General features: G+C 34.5%; 4 protein-coding genes across 4 annotated transcripts; all 4 read right to left on the reverse strand.

Moving 5' to 3' along the window:
• Window positions 1-1,246: 1,246 nt before the first annotated feature.
• Window positions 1,247-1,817, reverse strand: LOC18603410 (Heavy metal transport/detoxification superfamily protein). The gene is made up of 3 exons (XM_007035372.3): window positions 1,785-1,817; window positions 1,618-1,699; window positions 1,247-1,512 (listed from the first exon to the last, which is right to left on the reverse strand). Exons 1-3 carry the CDS (start codon window positions 1,815-1,817, stop codon window positions 1,247-1,249), a joined length of 381 nt encoding a protein of 126 aa, XP_007035434.1.
• Window positions 1,818-2,800: 983 nt separating this feature from the next.
• Window positions 2,801-4,413, reverse strand: LOC18603412 (peroxidase 24-like). The gene is made up of 4 exons (XM_018119136.2): window positions 4,107-4,413; window positions 3,791-3,985; window positions 3,537-3,702; window positions 2,801-3,414 (listed from the first exon to the last, which is right to left on the reverse strand). The coding sequence occupies exons 1-4, from the start codon at window positions 4,341-4,343 to the stop codon at window positions 3,008-3,010; spliced, it is 1,005 nt and encodes a 334-aa protein (XP_017974625.2). The 5' UTR covers window positions 4,344-4,413; the 3' UTR covers window positions 2,801-3,007.
• A 3,014-nt stretch (window positions 4,414-7,427) lies between these two features.
• Window positions 7,428-9,374, reverse strand: LOC148763393 (peroxidase 3-like). Its single transcript, XM_088805814.1, has 4 exons — window positions 9,079-9,374; window positions 8,624-8,815; window positions 8,385-8,550; window positions 7,428-8,051 (listed from the first exon to the last, which is right to left on the reverse strand). The coding sequence occupies exons 1-4, from the start codon at window positions 9,364-9,366 to the stop codon at window positions 7,645-7,647; spliced, it is 1,053 nt and encodes a 350-aa protein (XP_088661940.1). The 5' UTR covers window positions 9,367-9,374; the 3' UTR covers window positions 7,428-7,644.
• A 5,444-nt stretch (window positions 9,375-14,818) lies between these two features.
• LOC18603414 (DNA mismatch repair protein) lies at window positions 14,819-17,082 on the reverse strand. The gene is made up of 3 exons (XM_007035376.3): window positions 16,843-17,082; window positions 15,939-16,047; window positions 14,819-15,196 (listed from the first exon to the last, which is right to left on the reverse strand). Exons 2-3 carry the CDS (start codon window positions 16,033-16,035, stop codon window positions 15,072-15,074), a joined length of 222 nt encoding a protein of 73 aa, XP_007035438.1. The 5' UTR covers window positions 16,036-16,047; window positions 16,843-17,082; the 3' UTR covers window positions 14,819-15,071.
• Window positions 17,083-17,531: the final 449 nt, after the last annotated feature.

The raw sequence follows: 17,531 nt of genomic DNA on the forward strand, positions 1-17,531 counted from the left end.
CATCATGTTGTCAGCAATTTGTTGGTATTAAATCAAAGGGAGCCATCCTGCGTTTTATGAAATTCTTCCACCGTCAAGCATGTTGTTAGATCATTCAGGTTTAGTGGATGGCAATGTCATCAACAGTGACACATGTATGAGAACATTAAGAGTTAAATCTATGCATGCATGACACTTGGCCAAGTTGTAGTTGTCTTCAAAAGCTTGTTAGTGGCATTGAATTTTCAACAGGTAAAGACCTAGATAGCTGCCCTTTTTTAAAACAATAGGTGTGGGGTGGCAGCTTGCAAGTGGAAGGTAAAGCTTCCAACGCACCATTCTCTTTATTAATGGATAAAAAGGTTTGGGGCATGTTTGACTTCACTTCCATTACAAATTTTAATGAACTCCAACAACCAATGGATAGTTAGGCTTCACTGTTTGTAGAAATGCAAAGGTGCTTGTGCAGGAAAGAGCCATGGAAAGTCAGGTTGGCAAAAGGCAAAGAAAACTCTGGTGGGGTTTTCGTTTGTATGCAATTGACACCTCTTCTTCAACGAAGCAATGGGCGGTGCAAAAGATATGACCCTCGTCATAACATTGCGTGTACCAAAACCAAAGGGAAAAAAAAGCCAAAAGCAATATCTAAAACATTTACCCCATCACTCTGCTTTCAAATCCAAGTCCAATGTTAGGCAGGGTTCGCCAGTGGGAGATATTTGATTGGCTGTTGTCTCTATGCCATTCCCAAAGAAGAAAAGAAACCACTAGAAGGGAGGAGAAAGTAAGTTCTCGAGACAGGAAATGGTGGTATTAATGGAGAAAAGAGAATTGAAAAATGAGTCAATTGGTTGCTTTTTTAAGCTATTTAAATAACAATTGTAATGTATACCTTTGTCTAAATTTGTTGGTCATTTTCACAAAAATGGATTGATAAAGAAAAAGAGACAGAAAGAGTAATTCTCTATCATATCATCCCTCAAGATATACATAACAAGATGATGTGTTTATTTAAAAATTCAATGAATATGGTCATCACTCATCTATAACTTGAATCTTATCGACTTATCAAAATTAGTAAATTTGATATTATTTGTCCCATTTGAGTCCATGTTTTGAAGAACTAATGGATAAAAACCAAAAAAGTTAGACAATCCAAAATAATCAAGTTGTTTTCTTTATTTCATTAATACATTTGGTATCTCTAAACTTATCTTTTGTCTTTGTCACAATGTCTAATACAATTTGAGACGCAATGAATTTTCTTTCACAAGATTGAACATGCATTTGGATTCTCATCACTAAACATCATCATCAATGCTTCATTACACCTACTCAACGGTAATGAATTTACAAACGGTTTACAATTCTCGTTACTTGTATCTTTTGAAATCTCTTCTTTTTTCTCTTTAACCATAATTTCTATCTTCTTTCCTGTCTTCTTCTTTAGTTTTTTCAACACTTTTTGCGGATCGATTTTACCCGATATTACAACTTTGTGTTTATTCATATCCGTCGTAAATTTCTCCACACCTGTATATGCAAAAAGAACAAGATAAAAAAAAGAAAAAACATTATCAATCCGATAAATGAAAGTTTATCATGGGAAAATTTACATGAAATTGGAGAAAAGGGTACCTTTCAATTTAGCAATGGCTTTGGCAACAGTTCTTTCACATGCATTGCAATGCATTGAAACTTTAAATTCTGCAACAATTACCTTTCCAATGAACAAGGGAAGAAGAAATCAATCCCACCAGTAGAATTATGGATGTAATGGGGTTGGCGAGATGTTACAGTCTTACCTTTTTTTCATCTTTTTTCTTCTCATTTGCCATTGAAACTGTAAAAACCGAAGGGATCAAAACACAAGCATGAAAAGGAATGTGAAGAGATGGAGGGGAAGGTGTGGTTTTATGGCAGTAAATATTTTGAATTTGTATGATTAAGGTTGCGGTTATATACCAAAGAGGGAATTACCAACAGTTAATTTTAGGGAAGATAAAAAGAATATAACTTTTGCGCTTCCCCAGTGATTACCCAATAATCAAGTTGGACCAAATTTCTAATTCCTTTATTGCCCTTTGCCAAGTAACTGCCCTATATATGAAATTTGACTGTTAATTATCTTAAATTATTTTTTTTATGAAGATCATAAATTCGAGTTAAGGGGATGGAGTCAAGTCAATTTCTTACATTAAATTAAAAACAAAATTCCTCTCTCATAATTTTATTCTGAATTTTGAATTTTAATAGTACAAATAAAAAATCCAACGATAAAAATGACATTAATACAAAAAACTTATTGCATGCTGAAGAGCAATGAATTGTTAAGATGATATTTGATTAAAACCTAATATTTTATTAATTATGTAAGTAAATCGACACGTTTTTGGAATATGTAGGTATGGAGACGAGGAAGCAAGAGAGAAATTGGATGCTTTAATTAATCAAGGGAGAATTCCAAGCATGGTGAAAGGTACTACATGGTGTAACAGATGGAATAATAACTTAGAAAATTCTAGTATAAAGTCAAAGGAACTTAGCAAAAAAAAAAAGAAAAAAAAAAGCTGTTGACTGGAAAAACATGTTCATTGATTGATGCCTTAAATGGAAGGAAAAGTACAATACAAAAAAGAGATAATGTTGTAATTGATGAAATCATGTGCTACTTGGAATAAACATTGTTATAATTTTTTTTATATGATTTGGATTTTTGGACTGTCTGTAAATTATATTTAATTAATTTTTCAATATGGGATAACTGAAAAATGGGGCAATGAAACAGCTTGGCAAGAAACAGCTAAAAAAGCTTGCAAAATGGAGGATGAATATAGGCAAAAAATGCCTACAATGAATTAACTTTTCTGAGTTCTGAGTCAGTTTATTACATTGCATCAAAATAGTACACATGATTAATTTGCTTAAAAAGTTTATTCGATTATTGTTGTATTAATTCATATTCTTTCTCTAGAATCTTGAATGCAATACAACAATGCAAGTGATTGGGATGCAAATGCAATCCTTTTCATGGATTGACAACACGGCAGTTTGCCCTGATTTCTCCTGCATTTCCAGTGAGAACTTCAATGGCTCCCATCTTCATCATTGATGTCGCAAAGGCAGGGAAAAATGAACGTTTTCTTCGTAACGTAGTCACCAACCCTCTCGAGTGCCCGTCTGTAAGAAGTGCAGCATCGGATTGGAAAAGCCCCTTGTTTTGCAGCAAGACGTCGTAGTAATGCGTGTCGAATTTCAGTGAACTTCCAGGATCCATTTCCACAGTGATTGTCTGACTTGCGGGGTTGGGACACTGCTTTCTCAGGAAGATGGCGTATGTTCGGTCCAAGCTAGGGTCAGCATCGCCTTTGCCGGTGAAGTTGTAAAGCCTCCTTGAGAAAGCTCCACAGTGAGAAACACCGATGGTATGTGCACCTGTTCAGGGAAATTCATAGATTTATTCGAATGTCACATGCATGCCACTAAGGCAAGCTTTTGTCAACATAGGAACATGCTTGTGCGTGTATAAATAGGCAAATCAGAAAGGAAACTTATACCTGAAAGAATTACGAGATCATTAACATCAAGACCTTTCTTGTTGAATGTTTGCAACAGGCTGCTGAAATTTGCAGAGGGTCCAGGGATGTTTCCATTGATCTCAGATGCAAGGGAAATTCTACCGTCTCTCCTTCCAAGAGGCACGTCCCAGAGGCGCCTCCCAAACTGTAATATAACAAAAGATTTGAAATGTTACTAATTATATATACTTGCTGCTGCATTGTATAGTTCACTTTAGAAATTGGGTGTTTACCGGGGCAGAAACTGCATCACGAGCTGCCAAGGCAAGAATGTCAGCACAGGAAACAACCTTTGGGCAAGCTTTTTCGAGTGCAGTCTTGATGTCGTCGATCACGTCGAAACCAGACAAAGATAGATTAGGAACTGCTTTCTTCTCAGACGGAAAACTGCTATTGACTGTGTCCAGCAGCACAGATGCATCACATCCCTAACATAACAAACATGTTCATCACCAAAAGAAGAAACAAAAATAGAGTCAGTACTTGGCTTGGCTTCCTAAGAAACCAAGAAAAGCACATTGTTTTGAAATAAATTTTTGTATTGGTTACCCTAACAAAGCAGTCATGGAACTGCATCCTGATAAGTTTAGCACCCAAAGCTGGATTAGTCCGGGCTCTTTCCCGGATGATGCCTCTAACAATCTTCTCAGCCCGTGGGCAAGTTCTCCTATAGTAGTTGTAACTCAGGTTACTAAACCCATGCGCACCACGTGCATTGCAAACCTCAACTATTCCAAACAAAGCGAGAGAAACAAAGAGAACGAAAATGCTATATCCAGCCTTCATTTTCACCGGATTTTAGAATCAAAATTGAAGAAGAAAAGATCAAAACACAATCGAGCTGAGTGCTTAACAACTCGAGATAGTTTCCAATATATAGACAAGGAAATGGATGTGCTAGGATGATAGTATAACAATATTAAAATCAACCTCAACCTTAGATTGAGGGTTTTGTCAATGACCCCCCCACTTTTTTTTTTTTATTCCTCCAAAGCCAATCTAACTATATATCTTGAAACTCTCCATTATTCAAACTGAACCTTCCCAATTAAACAAACCAGATGAGACTGGATCAGGCCGTGGCCACCTCCAGTTTTAAGAACTAATTCATTCATTTGACCTTATTTTTTTAATCAATAATTTATCAACATTTTAGGGTGACAACCCAATTGAGGAATCCGAGCTCCAATTATTTGCACTTATATGTAATAAAGAATGAACACAAACTTTCTCTTTGCTTTTGTGAAATTGATAAATACCCGAATCTCACATTTTAAAAAAATCAATAATTTCTCTTTTCAAAATTTAGATAAAATTAAATATTTCGTAGAATTGACGAAAAATATTTTGTCGAAAATACTTATAAGTTACAAACTTATAATGAACAACAACAATTTATCGATTTACGGTAAAAATAAAACTGGATTTTTCACAGAGATTTTAGAAGCAATTAACTGATTCTTTGAAAATAACCATAAATCCGTTTCCAGACCAAGAAAGGAAAAATTTATCTGAAATTAATGTTCCCTAAAACATGGATGATATCACGGTGAACCGTTTACACAAATATTATATACACATAAACACAACTGTGACGAGGGTGGCAGTGCGCGGCACCTTGATTCCCGGCGGTCATTTGATCAAATCCTTGGTTTCTTCCTTCGAATTTAGGGTAAATTTGCTCAGAGTCATGTCATGCAATTGCAGTGCAAGTTGCAAGCTCTGCTCCTCTCTCTACTTAATACTTCTTCTTGGTTTGTACTTGGACGAAGTCTCATGATCTTATCACTTTGTTTCACACCTCCAAGAGACAAAATTTCCTTGTTTAAAATTTCAATGACATTCCGGAATCCAATGGGCTATAGAGACGAACTGGACAGGCTGTAATTACCCAGGGATTAGTGCTGTGGTCTTTATACTGATTGATTAAATTATTTACACTAGCAATGACATGTGCCTTGTTTCATTAAAGAAAGAAAGGGTGGAGAGAGTCAGAGAGAGTTGCCCTTGGGACTCGATGCAAAATTTTGGTTATAACATTATCAATATATATTTTTGGTATTTGGACTCGCGTACGGTGTTTAGCTTATTTTAAATACGCTTTTAATAAAGGATTAGATTTAATTTTTCTTTTTGGAAACTATAATAAAGGGTTAGACATTTAGCATTCAGTCTCTTGATCTTCTTTTAGATTTCTCGAATGGAAGTCTAACCCAATAAGTCTCCACTAACTTGTTTAAGCTTTAGTACGAATATTCTCCACACAATTAGAATTTCCTTTTGTGCCTGTCACGATGTAGATATTCCAACTCCCAATATTCGTCAAATCCTGAAAATGCCATTTATGTATTCTCATTTCTTGGTCAGTCTATTTTGAACTGAGATTTATTACATGCATTTATGTACTATATTCTGTGTACTATAAGGGGAAGGATGCAGGCCCCTCTAAATTTAAAAACATTCACCAATATCAAACTCATAAAGCAATATTCCTTGATTTTGACATTTCTCCTTGCACTTCAGGCTGGCCTTAATCAACACCAACCCTTAAAATCATCAATTAAGTGATACTTATGGAATCATTTCTTTGGATGCACAAAATCATATTTTATTTCAAAATTATTTTTTTATTAGTGATTTACGATCAGTTAACGGTTAGAAATTAATTTTGATTGTGATTTTATCTTGTAATTATGTTATCAAATCATGTCATAAGTCATGTAAATAAAAAATATAAATTGATATTGAATTTGCGAACGAATAATTTTTTATTAAGATTTAATTTTAAGTAAAAATTTAGAAGTTTGTTTGAATGTAATAATAATAAAGGGTTTAATTAAATAAACGAGTATAATACAAAAACTTATTTTAAAGTTTAAGCCTTTTTCCGAATCTCTCGATTCATTATCTCCTGGAGGCATGATGCATGACACTCATTTTTTTTTTCATCAATGATTGTGCAAAACGAGCTAAGAAAACATGAGGGTTCTCTGAAATTCTTCCAAATGTTGCTGAAATTTGGATTTAGTTCCCAGGGTGCATCCCCACTTTTGTAAGTAGTTGGATGATTAATATGTTAAATATGTATTTCATCGTTAAGATTGAATCTGATTACATGTATCTAATCCTAGAATATAATACCCGACATAATCATCGAGAGAGATGTCTTATTTGTCCTCACCACCACAGCCATGGCTTTTACCATGGATGCAAAGCTGTCCAAGGGCTTTTTCGGGTAATCTCTGACCTGCCATCTCGACTTGAGTAAGGTATACTTAACTTCATTTGTAAATTAACCACCAAAGGAAACAGCATTTCGCGCGGCCAAGGCGATGACATCGGAGCAGCGGACAGTTTCAGGTCATTCATGGTCTTCTTCTAGTTTTTTTAACTTGTAATTATATCATGAATGACATCATTTTCAGATGCGTTGCCACCAGCTGAATCCAACAGAAATGAAGCATCTCACTCCTGCAGCACATGGAATAACAACTGCTGCTTACTCTAATTAATCATGTAATTCAAGCAAGAAACAAGAAAAGTGCAAGGTGATGATCACCCGAGCAATAATGAAACCCAGAGGTATGTCGGTTTAGAATGTAAGAAACTTGTCATTGCAAAATGCAGCGTTTAACTTAACAAGATAGGCATATGGTAATGGAGGCTTAGACGCTTAATTAGCTATCAAGCTATAGGGTTAGCCGCAAACCTTGCTCCAGCTCCCATGGAAACAAGGGAAAGAAAGCTTGGTAAACTTATAATTAATGAGTTGTTTTTTTCTAAAGAGGTTATTATTATATTTGTTAGACAACTTCTCTAGTTGATTCAATAATATTGGAAGACTTTTTAAGTCAAATATATATAAAAAAGTTGAATCGAGCCAATCATTGAAATATGTTTATTTCCATGGAACATGAAACCCAAACAAAAATGTAACTAGTTATTAAACAAGACTTTGATAGCTACTTCAAAGGGAAAAACATTGAAATTATTTTCACATGATTTGAAACAAAGGAACAACTTTTCCTTTTGAAAATACTTGAACTTGAAGAACCCCAAACTTCAAAAGCACGACAGCTTGCCATCATCAGGAATTGATCACAGTACACTTTTTTCTGATCTCTCCTGCACTTCCTGTAAGCACTTCAATTGTCCCCATCCTTACCATTGATTGTCTAAATTCAGTGAAGAATGTTTTCGAATTAAGCATCTCATCAACAATATTGCTAGAGCCCTGGTCTGTTAATAGGGCGGCGTCAGATTGGAAGAGACCTTCGTTTTGCTTCAAGATTGTGAAGTAATTGTTGTCAAAAGATAGGGAGCTTCCAGGGTCCATTTCCACTATAGTTGTGTTGTCTGAGAGGCTTTGGCATTTGGTTTTCAAGAAATCAGCATAAGTTGAGTTTAGAGATGGATCTGCATCACCTTTTCCTGTGAAATTGTATAGCCTGTTGCTGAAGAAATTGCAATGTCCTACTCCAATAGTGTGTCCACCTGACCAAGTTTTCCTTCCAGGTTAGACCAGTTCTATCTATTTTATTAGGGATTAGTTTCTTTTTTTTTTTTTTTTTGTGGCACTTCAAAACATTTTGATGGGCTTGGTGTTAAAATAGAATTTTGTTAAGCTCTTTGACCTTAACTTATATTTCTGAAACTCTGTGATTGGTGCAGGTAAAAGAGAGTTGTTTAATTAAAGCTAACTTTCTCTGAAGTGTTTAGTTGGAATTTCAGGCTGCGGCCAAGCAAAGTAGCTGCAGCAGACACTTGCATGGGAGCAAGCCCTGTTGCTTTTGTATTTCTAGTTTCTCAAAATTATATAGACTTTACCTGACAAAACAACAAGATCCTGAACTGTAAGGCCTTTGTTGGCAAAAGATTGTTTCAGGGTGGTGAAGTTGAAGAAAGGTGAAGGAATGTTGGCAAGAGCCTCGGAAGCTCTGGAAATGGTTCCATCTCTTCTCCCTGTTGGCACTTCCCACAATGGCTTTCCAAACTGAAAAGTACATGTTCAGTTGGTCATCATATTAGTACTGTTAACTGCTTAAGTAATGAATACTGAAACTTACCTGGAAGGAAACCGAGTCTCTAGCTACTAAAGCTAAGATATCCGCACAAGAGACTACTCCAGGACATGTCTCCTCTAGCTTGCTCTTGATCTCATCAATAACATCAAATCCTGCCAAGGATTGGTTTGGAATTGCCTCCTTTTCCGCTGAGTTATTTGCTGTAGAATCCAACAGCACTGAGCCATCGCAACCCTAAGAAACAAGCCAAAATCACTGTCTCAAACTAGAACTATAGTACTAATTTGGAAGCACTGATTGATGAATGCTGGAAAATAATGGGAATCTTCTCTCATGCAAAATACTGAAAACATCAGTAGCATACACATCAAATTTGAAGGTTTTTAACATTGATCTTACAAATGTTTTTAGTTTCAGTGATACACCAAGAATTAATGTTAAAGAACATGGTAATATGGAGCAGATACTATATGAGATATGAGTGTTAGTGTAGTTACCCTGACAAAGCAATCATGAAAATGCATTCTTAGAAATTTTGCAGGCAAAGTAAAATTGCTAGCAACATATTTCCAAGTGATGCTTTGAACAATATGCTCAGCAAGGGGGCAACTCGTCTCATAAAAGCTATTGCACAACGCCCCTCCTTGGCATAGTACTCCCACAAATCCACTCAATCCTATCAGAGAAATCAACGAGAAAACCAAACTATTCTTCATCTCTCTCTCTCTCTCTCTCTCTCTCTTTGATCTCTTTCTGAGCTTCTGTCTCTTTAAATTTTGCTGCATTTTTGAGCTAAGACATTGCATCCTTATATACAAAGTTGATGACCTTCTCCTCACTGCGAGCAGTTAATCACCCCGCTTTAAAAATGGATAAAAAGCCTCAATTTTAATGTCTAGGGTCAAAAGTTTCAGAATATTTGACTTTTATTCACTGTATTAGTTGAGATGTGGCTGCACCATAACGGATTAAACCCATAAATTAACAATTTGAACTCAAGTAGTTCTTACAAATGCAGGTATTAGGTATTGCCGCTAAGCCATTAAATTTTTTTATTCATTTATAAAAAAAAATATTACACGGTCATCCTGAAATGATTTCATAATATTGAAAGATTCAAAGATTTATTTATTATAAAATTAGTTCTTCATCATTAAAAATAAACTTCGAAAAAAATAAATTAAGCAAAAAAGAAAAAGAAATGGTAGTTGTTAACCAATTGAACCAATCCTTCCAACCAAAATGTGGAAATCTCATGTAGGACTATGGAGTATAGACTTGAAATAAAGAGTAAAAAAAAAAATAGAATAGGTAAAAGCAATTTATATATATGTTTGACAAAGAAGACTGAAAGATTAGTTGCATCCACCAAGCTTTTCTACACCATCATGAGTGACAAATGTTACTAATTCTATTACGAAATCCTAATCTTTTAATTTATCAAGCTGACCTCAATGAAAAGATAGTTCGAAATTAGGGTTAATATCGACTAATATTTTATTTTACCTTTTTTGTATTATTTTATTTATAGATTTTATACTTAAGACAAAGTCGTCTGTTTCATCATTTTAATTTTTTAAAATCATAATTGTTGGATATTAAATTAATGATAAGAAGTTAATGTTATAACGTTTAGTATATACGAGAAAGTATTTATTAAAATCTTTAAAAAATAACATTGTAAGGTTTGATTTATAAATATTTTATTAAGAATATGATATTAATAAATTAATTAAACTTTAGAGAATTAAATTGATTAATTAGTTATTTATATGAATTAAAAAGTAAAAAAAAATCGGATGAATCTTTTATTGAACTTGAACATTTTATTAAGTTTGAATTTTTTTGAATATATGAATTTCAAATTTTTATCAATTGATAATTATTAAAGGAAAATATTTTTTTTTACTGTGCTTTACTTAATTTTTCTGGGTAAATTCATGTGAAAAGAATAAACATGAACACAAACCTAAACTTTTGGTGTTATTGGCTGCAATATATCTAATTATAAATTTCAGTTTCTTTTAAAATAAAAGGGAGTTGTTTGCCGAATCTTACATATTATATTTCCTCATGAAAAAAATATAAAGTTATTATAGTAACTAATGACCATACACTTAACCGAGTCAATATCACTGCAATTTTTTAAATATTAAATCAAAAAATATATAGGAAGTCAAATTAGTAATAAAATTAGTCAATAATTAAGGCTCTTTTTTTTTAATTTTAAATTATTCTCATTTGAAAATCCTCAAAAATATGTAATTAAATAATCAACGAGTTTGAATGAGTTCCAATAGGTCATAAATGGGTCGGGTTACAACTATTCGTTCATTACCCATTTAATTTGTATTTAAATAACGACCCATATCCCATTACCCATTTGCTCTGTTGATAAGATTAATTGACTTAATGGAAAATTAATTTTGAGATTGGGTTTGGCATTGCACCCTTTTGCTCCATTCAAAATGGTCCAATCTTCTTCCTTTTCTTTCCAATTTTTCTTAAATTTTCTTTCTATCCAACCTTTTCACCTCACATAATTAATATTAATAATAATTTACTTATAATTATTAATAAATTATTTTTGGGGCGTGATATCATGGTTGCTATATGATGAAACTGGGGGTTTATGATAGTTTGATCCCAAAAGTAACCATTTGAATGCTATTGACCCATCTATTTACAATTCTCATTAGGCAAATATGATTTAATAGACAATTCTTAATAGGCAAAACATAATACATATAACCAACCCACTAATCTAAAGTTTAGACAAATATAATTTACAAAGTTGTTTTTGCACTCGAACATAAAATAATATTTACAAATATTTAACTCAATGATAATTGTATGCATTTTTTCGATTCTATAGGCAATCTGTTGGAAGCAATCTCTCTTTTCTTCAAGAAAGAAAAGTGCAGCAGATATATTCTCGTCTTATCAGTCTCAAAATAATTAAAAAGAAGAACACGAAGAAGAAGAAAAAAGAAGCAACATTCAAGGGTATCCAACTGCCATGCAAGTCTCCCAGAAGAGCCTGTCTTCCATACCATCCATTACCTCTCCGCACAAATTGATATCAAACCTCGGTTCCTCTTCTCCCTCCTCGGCTGATGCATATCCCAAGGCTTCATCTATAGACCACATCTCGCAACTGCTCCAACCATCCGCAGGCTCATCCCAATCACTGAAATCTTGGTCGCCATCAAGTTGAAGAACTTCATAACAATCGTCGAGTCTCTCACTTGTGTCACAGCTGCATGACTCTGCATCATCTTCATCAGCAGCTATGCCTACATCCATGTTGTGGCACTGCTGGATGATGGGTTCACAGTCCAGCTCAGAGTCCCCGCTGTCTTCGACAAGGAGGAAGCAAGTAACATCCACTATTCCGTTCTTGTTGTCCATGTATGCAAAGCTATAGTACATAGAGAAAAGTAAATAGAGTGGTCGTCACTGTTCTATTAAGACTTTAAAAAAAATTTCTCATTAGGTAAAGCTATGCTGTTTCTGTCTAGTGTTTATTCATATTTATATCGTTTCGGTGAATAAGTTATTGTCATTGATGAGCATTGACTACGCCCATACATTTCACCTTTCTTCTTAAAAGGTGTTAGGTTCTCGCTTGAAAATCCATTTTTATTGGTGGGTTTCATGTCATCCATCCATTGCTCTTTTCTCAAGTCATGGTCTATAGCTCCTTTTGACACGAAAGAGAGAGAGAGAGAGAGAGAAGAAAACCAGCCAGTCGATTTTTGAATTCTTGGTCCATGGAGGCTTGGAAAAGAGGTGGAAAAGAGAAAGAATTTGCTTATTCGTTGCACATCCATGACCCATCAGCACAGGCTTTTGTATTCTAGAATTTAATTCCAGGGACCATTTCAGATGGGACTAAACAGACCCTAATCAACTAAATAAAAAACCACTTGGAATATGTTGGACTGGTAAGTCATGAAATGCAATAATTAAAGCAAAGGATATTGGATGACTATGTCCATAAACAAAGATTATATCAGTAATCAGAATCACATTTATTGCGTGTCTATTCCAAACCCCGTGAATCAGAACAAAGGTAATTAATCTAGAAGTAGTACTGTTTCAACTTGTACCAGCAAGGAGCTTTGTGTGATGCTAGGATGACTCATTGTACCGCCTTAATTCCCCATCGCATCTCTCCTAATTTAGCGACCTGTTTAAGGCACTACGGTTACCAACCGTCCAAAGGACGGTAAAGTGTTCCACATTCCATGCAATAAGTTCTGGTTGAATATATAAACAGTGGTTTTACAGTGATATTTTAACTTCTCTCAAGCAACAGAGAGCTCGGGCCACTGACCACCATTGTCGAACACTCGTGGAATTGAATTTAGGCAATCATTTCTCGAAGACCCTTTGCGATTAGGAACTCCAAGTTGATACGCTTGCTCTTGCTGAGGGCAAAGTTGAGAATTCCATGGAACAGTACCCTTGACTTGTGTTCTTGTTATGTACTATAAAACGATTAAACTTTGTTTACTACTTCTTTGGTTGGACATATTAGCTGTTGGGTTCTACCGACGCACGGCTTCAACATTTTTTTCGATGTGATGAGCACTAAAAGTCTTTTCATTGGAGGCAGCAGCACTCAGCTTAAGATCGGATGCTTCCCACTCTTTTCTTTTTCTTTCAAGACTATATTTTGGCGACATGTTGTCTGCATGTCTGAGGTCAAAATATTAGAAAAAAGAAAGGACTGAACGTTGAGCCTGTTTGGAACTGTGTCAATTTCAGAAACTATGTATGTTCAGATCATCACTCACTTTATTCAAAAAGATGAATTAGTAAAAAGTACACACAAATGATGAAATTGGAAACGGGGTTGAAATATATATACCAATGGAACTCAAAGAATAGAGAGGTAAAAGTTCACTACTGTCAAGTGGTCTTGATTTATGAATATTAAGTCTAGGTATAGTTATTGGAGTTTGGGGAGGATGAGATTCATGATCAAAATCCTGTAATTTGGTTGCTTCTTGATTACAACACTCTCAATGAAACGAGTGCTTAAAAGGGTCGCTAAGCAACTTTGCTCCTTACAGCATTACTTGTTAAGCAGGAGGATTTTTCATGATCATATGCCCAACATATGTTATACTGACATCATCCCTTCCTGCCTTCTGTTTGTTCATTTATGAAAGGGCAAAAGAAACAGCAAAAAGGTGCTAGAAAGACTCTGGCTCTCTACCTGCATCTCCTCCTAATTAGAGTTAGCTGCGGCTGTTAGGCACTGATGTGCAACCAGCAACCACCAAATGATCCTCCCCATTTGACTCCTTCTAAAGTGTGATGCTATCCTTGATTGTTAATTCAACCATCCTTGGCACTTTTTGAGAAATAATAGATGACAGATCAGGATGAACAAATGAAGCAAATTAGCAGTCATACCCACTTGAAGAACACTGATGTTAAAAAATAACAATATTCTGTTTACTCATTGAGAATCACATAACCTTCTAGGGACAAATCCAAAGTTTCTCTTAACATAATCATGTCAGAATCTACGGTCTATGAGTAGTGATAATAGCTAGCAAGATCCACATGCTAGAAGAAATCATCCATGTCAATGTTTGGGGATCATATAAACAAATATCAGAAGATCAAAACTAGTCTCTGATTCTCTGTTATGGAGTAGTTTTGCAACATCAGGTAATGATACTTGTACAGCCATGCAATGTCTATAAGCAAAGTGCAAGAATGAATTTAGGATGACAATTGCTTAGATTCCTCTGGAAGAGTATAACTAATACTATAAGATAATATTTTGGGAATAGCCAATCAATTTGCCTACTTGGACATACAAACAATGAATACACAAATCCGCTAGAACTATCTCAAGGAAAACTGGTGACAACTCACTTGCTCAAATAAGATTGTCATATTCTTAACTACCAGAATGGTTTTATGTCTTTATTTGTATTGATGCTCTTCACTACAAACAAATCGTATAAGAAATTCCAGCTTGTTGATGAATTGTTTAATTCTTTTCCCTTTTTTGTTCCTATCAAGACTCTGTTACAAAAATGAATCACATATTCGAAAATTTTTGTTGTTAATCCTTTAGGCAAAAATGTCCTCAAAGCAGATTGTAATCAAATCAGCCATATTTCATTCATCTCTTACACATTATCAGTCTAAAACATTTGATTATATTAATGAATAAATAGATTTGTAAATTTAAAAAATCATAGCCAAATATAAGGCAAATGGCACACCAGTCAAGTTGCATGACTAAATTCATTCCAAAATTGGCCTATCAATAAGTAAAATTGATCTACAAAACAGGCATCAAAAGGGTTTCTACTCAACTTATTTCAGAACCGACATCAAAACTCAGATGAACACGTTCATTCTTGATGCCAGTAAGTGTATTGTGCTGTATAACCAGCTTTATGCTCAGAACATGAACAAATAAAACAGTAAGAAGAGCCCATTTCTAGAGGTAACCCTATTAGGAATTTTTCCTTTCTTGTGCATCATGATTTCTCCAAGGATTAAGAGCTTCCCTGATTGTTTGAGCCTCAGGGGAACTCTCCCAAGCGCGCTTCTCTGATTCCAGAACAGTCACCTTGTCATCTACAACATACAAAGCTAAAGGTTCAATCAAGACTTACAGACCAGAATGTGGCAAGATGAATTACCATATAGCATACCATTTAACAGCCAAACTCAGGCTATGATCTTTCACCAAAATAGTTAGGGACCTTATCAATCTTCTTTTACCTTAAACACTAAGGCGACTTAGATTTAGGGGTAACAAATAACAGTTCAAACCGAATCTCTTTCAACCAATTGTTAAGGTTCCACCACGACTAACTTTCACTGATGCTTGTTTTCACTAACTATACAGTGATAAGCTGATAGCAGTAAGATATTATTTTAAATTATTAGGACTATGAAATTGACCATACTCATAGCATTAATATAAGAAATTAGGACTTGGAAATAAGATTTTAGATCCACATTTCAGACCATCTTTGGTGTCCATTCATATGACTTAGAGACTTCAAAATTAACCATTCTTACCATAACAAAATTTTGAAAATTTCAAAACAAAATCATCCTTGGGTTCGAAAGTTTGAATTGACAATCAAAATAACTTCAACATAAAGCCAGAACTTAACAACAATAATATGGAAATACTACTATCGCTTCTACCCCAAAATTAGGAATCATAAAGACATCAAACCACAACAACCAGAGCAGACGGAAAAACAATAACTACCCTTTTTTTTCCTTATGAAGAATGAACCATAACATGCTGAAATGGAATCAACTTAGATAGATGAAAGGGGAAAAAATTGGAGGGTTCTCACACAGAAGCCAGTCTTTATCATGAACATCTCCATGGAACCTCCAATTAGAGCTGAACCAACCGCAATCTTCAAATACCAATCAAGAAACTTTATTCTCATTCTTTCTATTTACTGCACAAAATAATAATAGCTCATTCAGAACTTCAATAAATATATATTTATATATATTGCTCCAGCTAAATTGTATTACAGAGATGTCAATTACAAAGACTAATATTTGATACTTTAACTAAAACTGCAAAACAGATATGAAGCAAAATTCTTATCGTTAGGAATTTGTTGTCTAGAAAAAGTGATTCCAACTTGACTCAAAAGAAAGAAAAAAAAAACTTTCTTCTATTGTGATCCAAAATTTTCAGGGACGACAAGGGACCTTGAGCTGCTTGAGGAAGAGGGATGAAAGAGAAATGTGCTCATAAACCAATTGAGACTGCGGTCCAGCCGGCTGACAGCACCGTCATCTCACTATCCGCCGCCACCACCGACGCTGCCGAGGGAATCCCAGTCGGCGATGCAAAATATTGTCGTCAACATTGAAGGCAGACATAAAGTTGACAGATATACGGGAAATGCCATTGTTCAGTAATAATCTTCTTCCCAGAAAATTTCATCTTTCTTCTAATTGTGAATTGTTATAGGAAAATAGACAGACAGACAACCAAATGCAGAAAGTTCACAACTTGGGACAAAATATGTACCCAAGCTTTGTTGTTTCCAAAACTGTTTGAAGAAAATATCTACGAAAATGACTACACCTTCTTAAATCACACCTCCAATAACCCAAATATCCAACAAAAGCATTTTAAAGAAGAAGTATTAAAAAAAAGCCCTAATTTCCTCAAGAAAAAGGGTCCTAATTCTCAGAAAAAGAAAAAAGGAATGCATGAGAGATGCATGAATAATTACCTGAGAAGAACAAGAAGCGGCGGATTCGGCCGTGAAATTTGACCGAAATGTGCAAGTGAGTAGCTAAGGTTCCACCAGGGGCGAGAGGAGGAAGAAGATGAGAAGGAGAAAATAGAAGAGAGTGTCAGGCAATGGCTAGGACAATTTGGTAAAAAAAAAATTATAACTTTCCCTTCCCAAAAGAAAGTTACTTTCCTTGCGTGACGGAAGGGAATGACATTTCCCAGCCTAATCACTTTACAGTGGGAATCCGCAACACCGGATTCAGGAAAATAGAAAGTGAAACGGCAACATCTTGGGTTTTATTATTATTATTATTTTTTTATAATTAAAAAAAAGTTTAAATTTTATTTTTTAAGTAGATAGATTATATATTAATTAATGAGTTAAAAGTTTAAATATTTATTATTATTTAATTTATACATCATTAAAAAATAAAATAATTTTATTTGATAGAAAAATAAAATCTATTCTTGTAAATTACGAGTATCTCTACACTTTTTAATTAATTAGGTACATATTTTCACTTATATTCAATCATTAATTATTTTCTATTTTCCATCTCTTTAAACATAATATAAAGAGAGGAAAACAAATTCTTCTCTCCTGTCGTTTTTTCCCCCAAACAAAGTAAATTTGTGGGAGAAAATTAGGTGGAATGGGGTTTCACCAGTTTAAATATAAAAAGA

This window comes from Theobroma cacao, chromosome 4 (genome assembly GCF_053813885.1).
Source record: "Theobroma cacao isolate CCN51 chromosome 4, ASM5381388v1, whole genome shotgun sequence".
NCBI lineage: Eukaryota > Viridiplantae > Streptophyta > Magnoliopsida > Malvales > Malvaceae > Theobroma > Theobroma cacao.

Bases quoted from the DNA above. Each gene is read 5' to 3' on its own strand.
- LOC148763393 (XM_088805814.1), bottom strand. From the start codon at position 9,366: ATGCAGCAAAATTTAAAGAGACAGAAGCTCAGAAAGAGATCAAAGAGA. The intron at 8,551-8,623 runs GTAAGTTTCAGT...TGTACTTTTCAG, and splicing joins GAGACTCGGTTTCCTTCCAG to TTTGGAAAGCCATTGTGGGA. The intron at 8,052-8,384 runs GTAAAGTCTATA...AAACTTGGTCAG, and splicing joins GGATCTTGTTGTTTTGTCAG to GTGGACACACTATTGGAGTA.
- LOC18603414 (XM_007035376.3), bottom strand. From the start codon at position 16,035: ATGAGAATAAAGTTTCTTGATTGGTATTTGAAGATTGCGGTTGGTTCA. The intron at 15,197-15,938 runs GTGTGAGAACCC...TGTATGTTGTAG, and splicing joins CATGATAAAGACTGGCTTCT to ATGACAAGGTGACTGTTCTG.
- LOC18603412 (XM_018119136.2), bottom strand. From the start codon at position 4,343: ATGAAGGCTGGATATAGCATTTTCGTTCTCTTTGTTTCTCTCGCTTTG. The intron at 3,986-4,106 runs GTAACCAATACA...TTGTTATGTTAG, and splicing joins TCCATGACTGCTTTGTTAGG to GGATGTGATGCATCTGTGCT. The intron at 3,415-3,536 runs GTATAAGTTTCC...TTCCCTGAACAG, and splicing joins TGATCTCGTAATTCTTTCAG to GTGCACATACCATCGGTGTT.
- LOC18603410 (XM_007035372.3), bottom strand. From the start codon at position 1,817: ATGGCAAATGAGAAGAAAAAAGATGAAAAAAAG. The intron at 1,700-1,784 runs GTAAGACTGTAA...TTCATTGGAAAG, and splicing joins AGAAAAAAGATGAAAAAAAG to GTAATTGTTGCAGAATTTAA. The intron at 1,513-1,617 runs GTACCCTTTTCT...TTGCATATACAG, and splicing joins AGCCATTGCTAAATTGAAAG to GTGTGGAGAAATTTACGACG.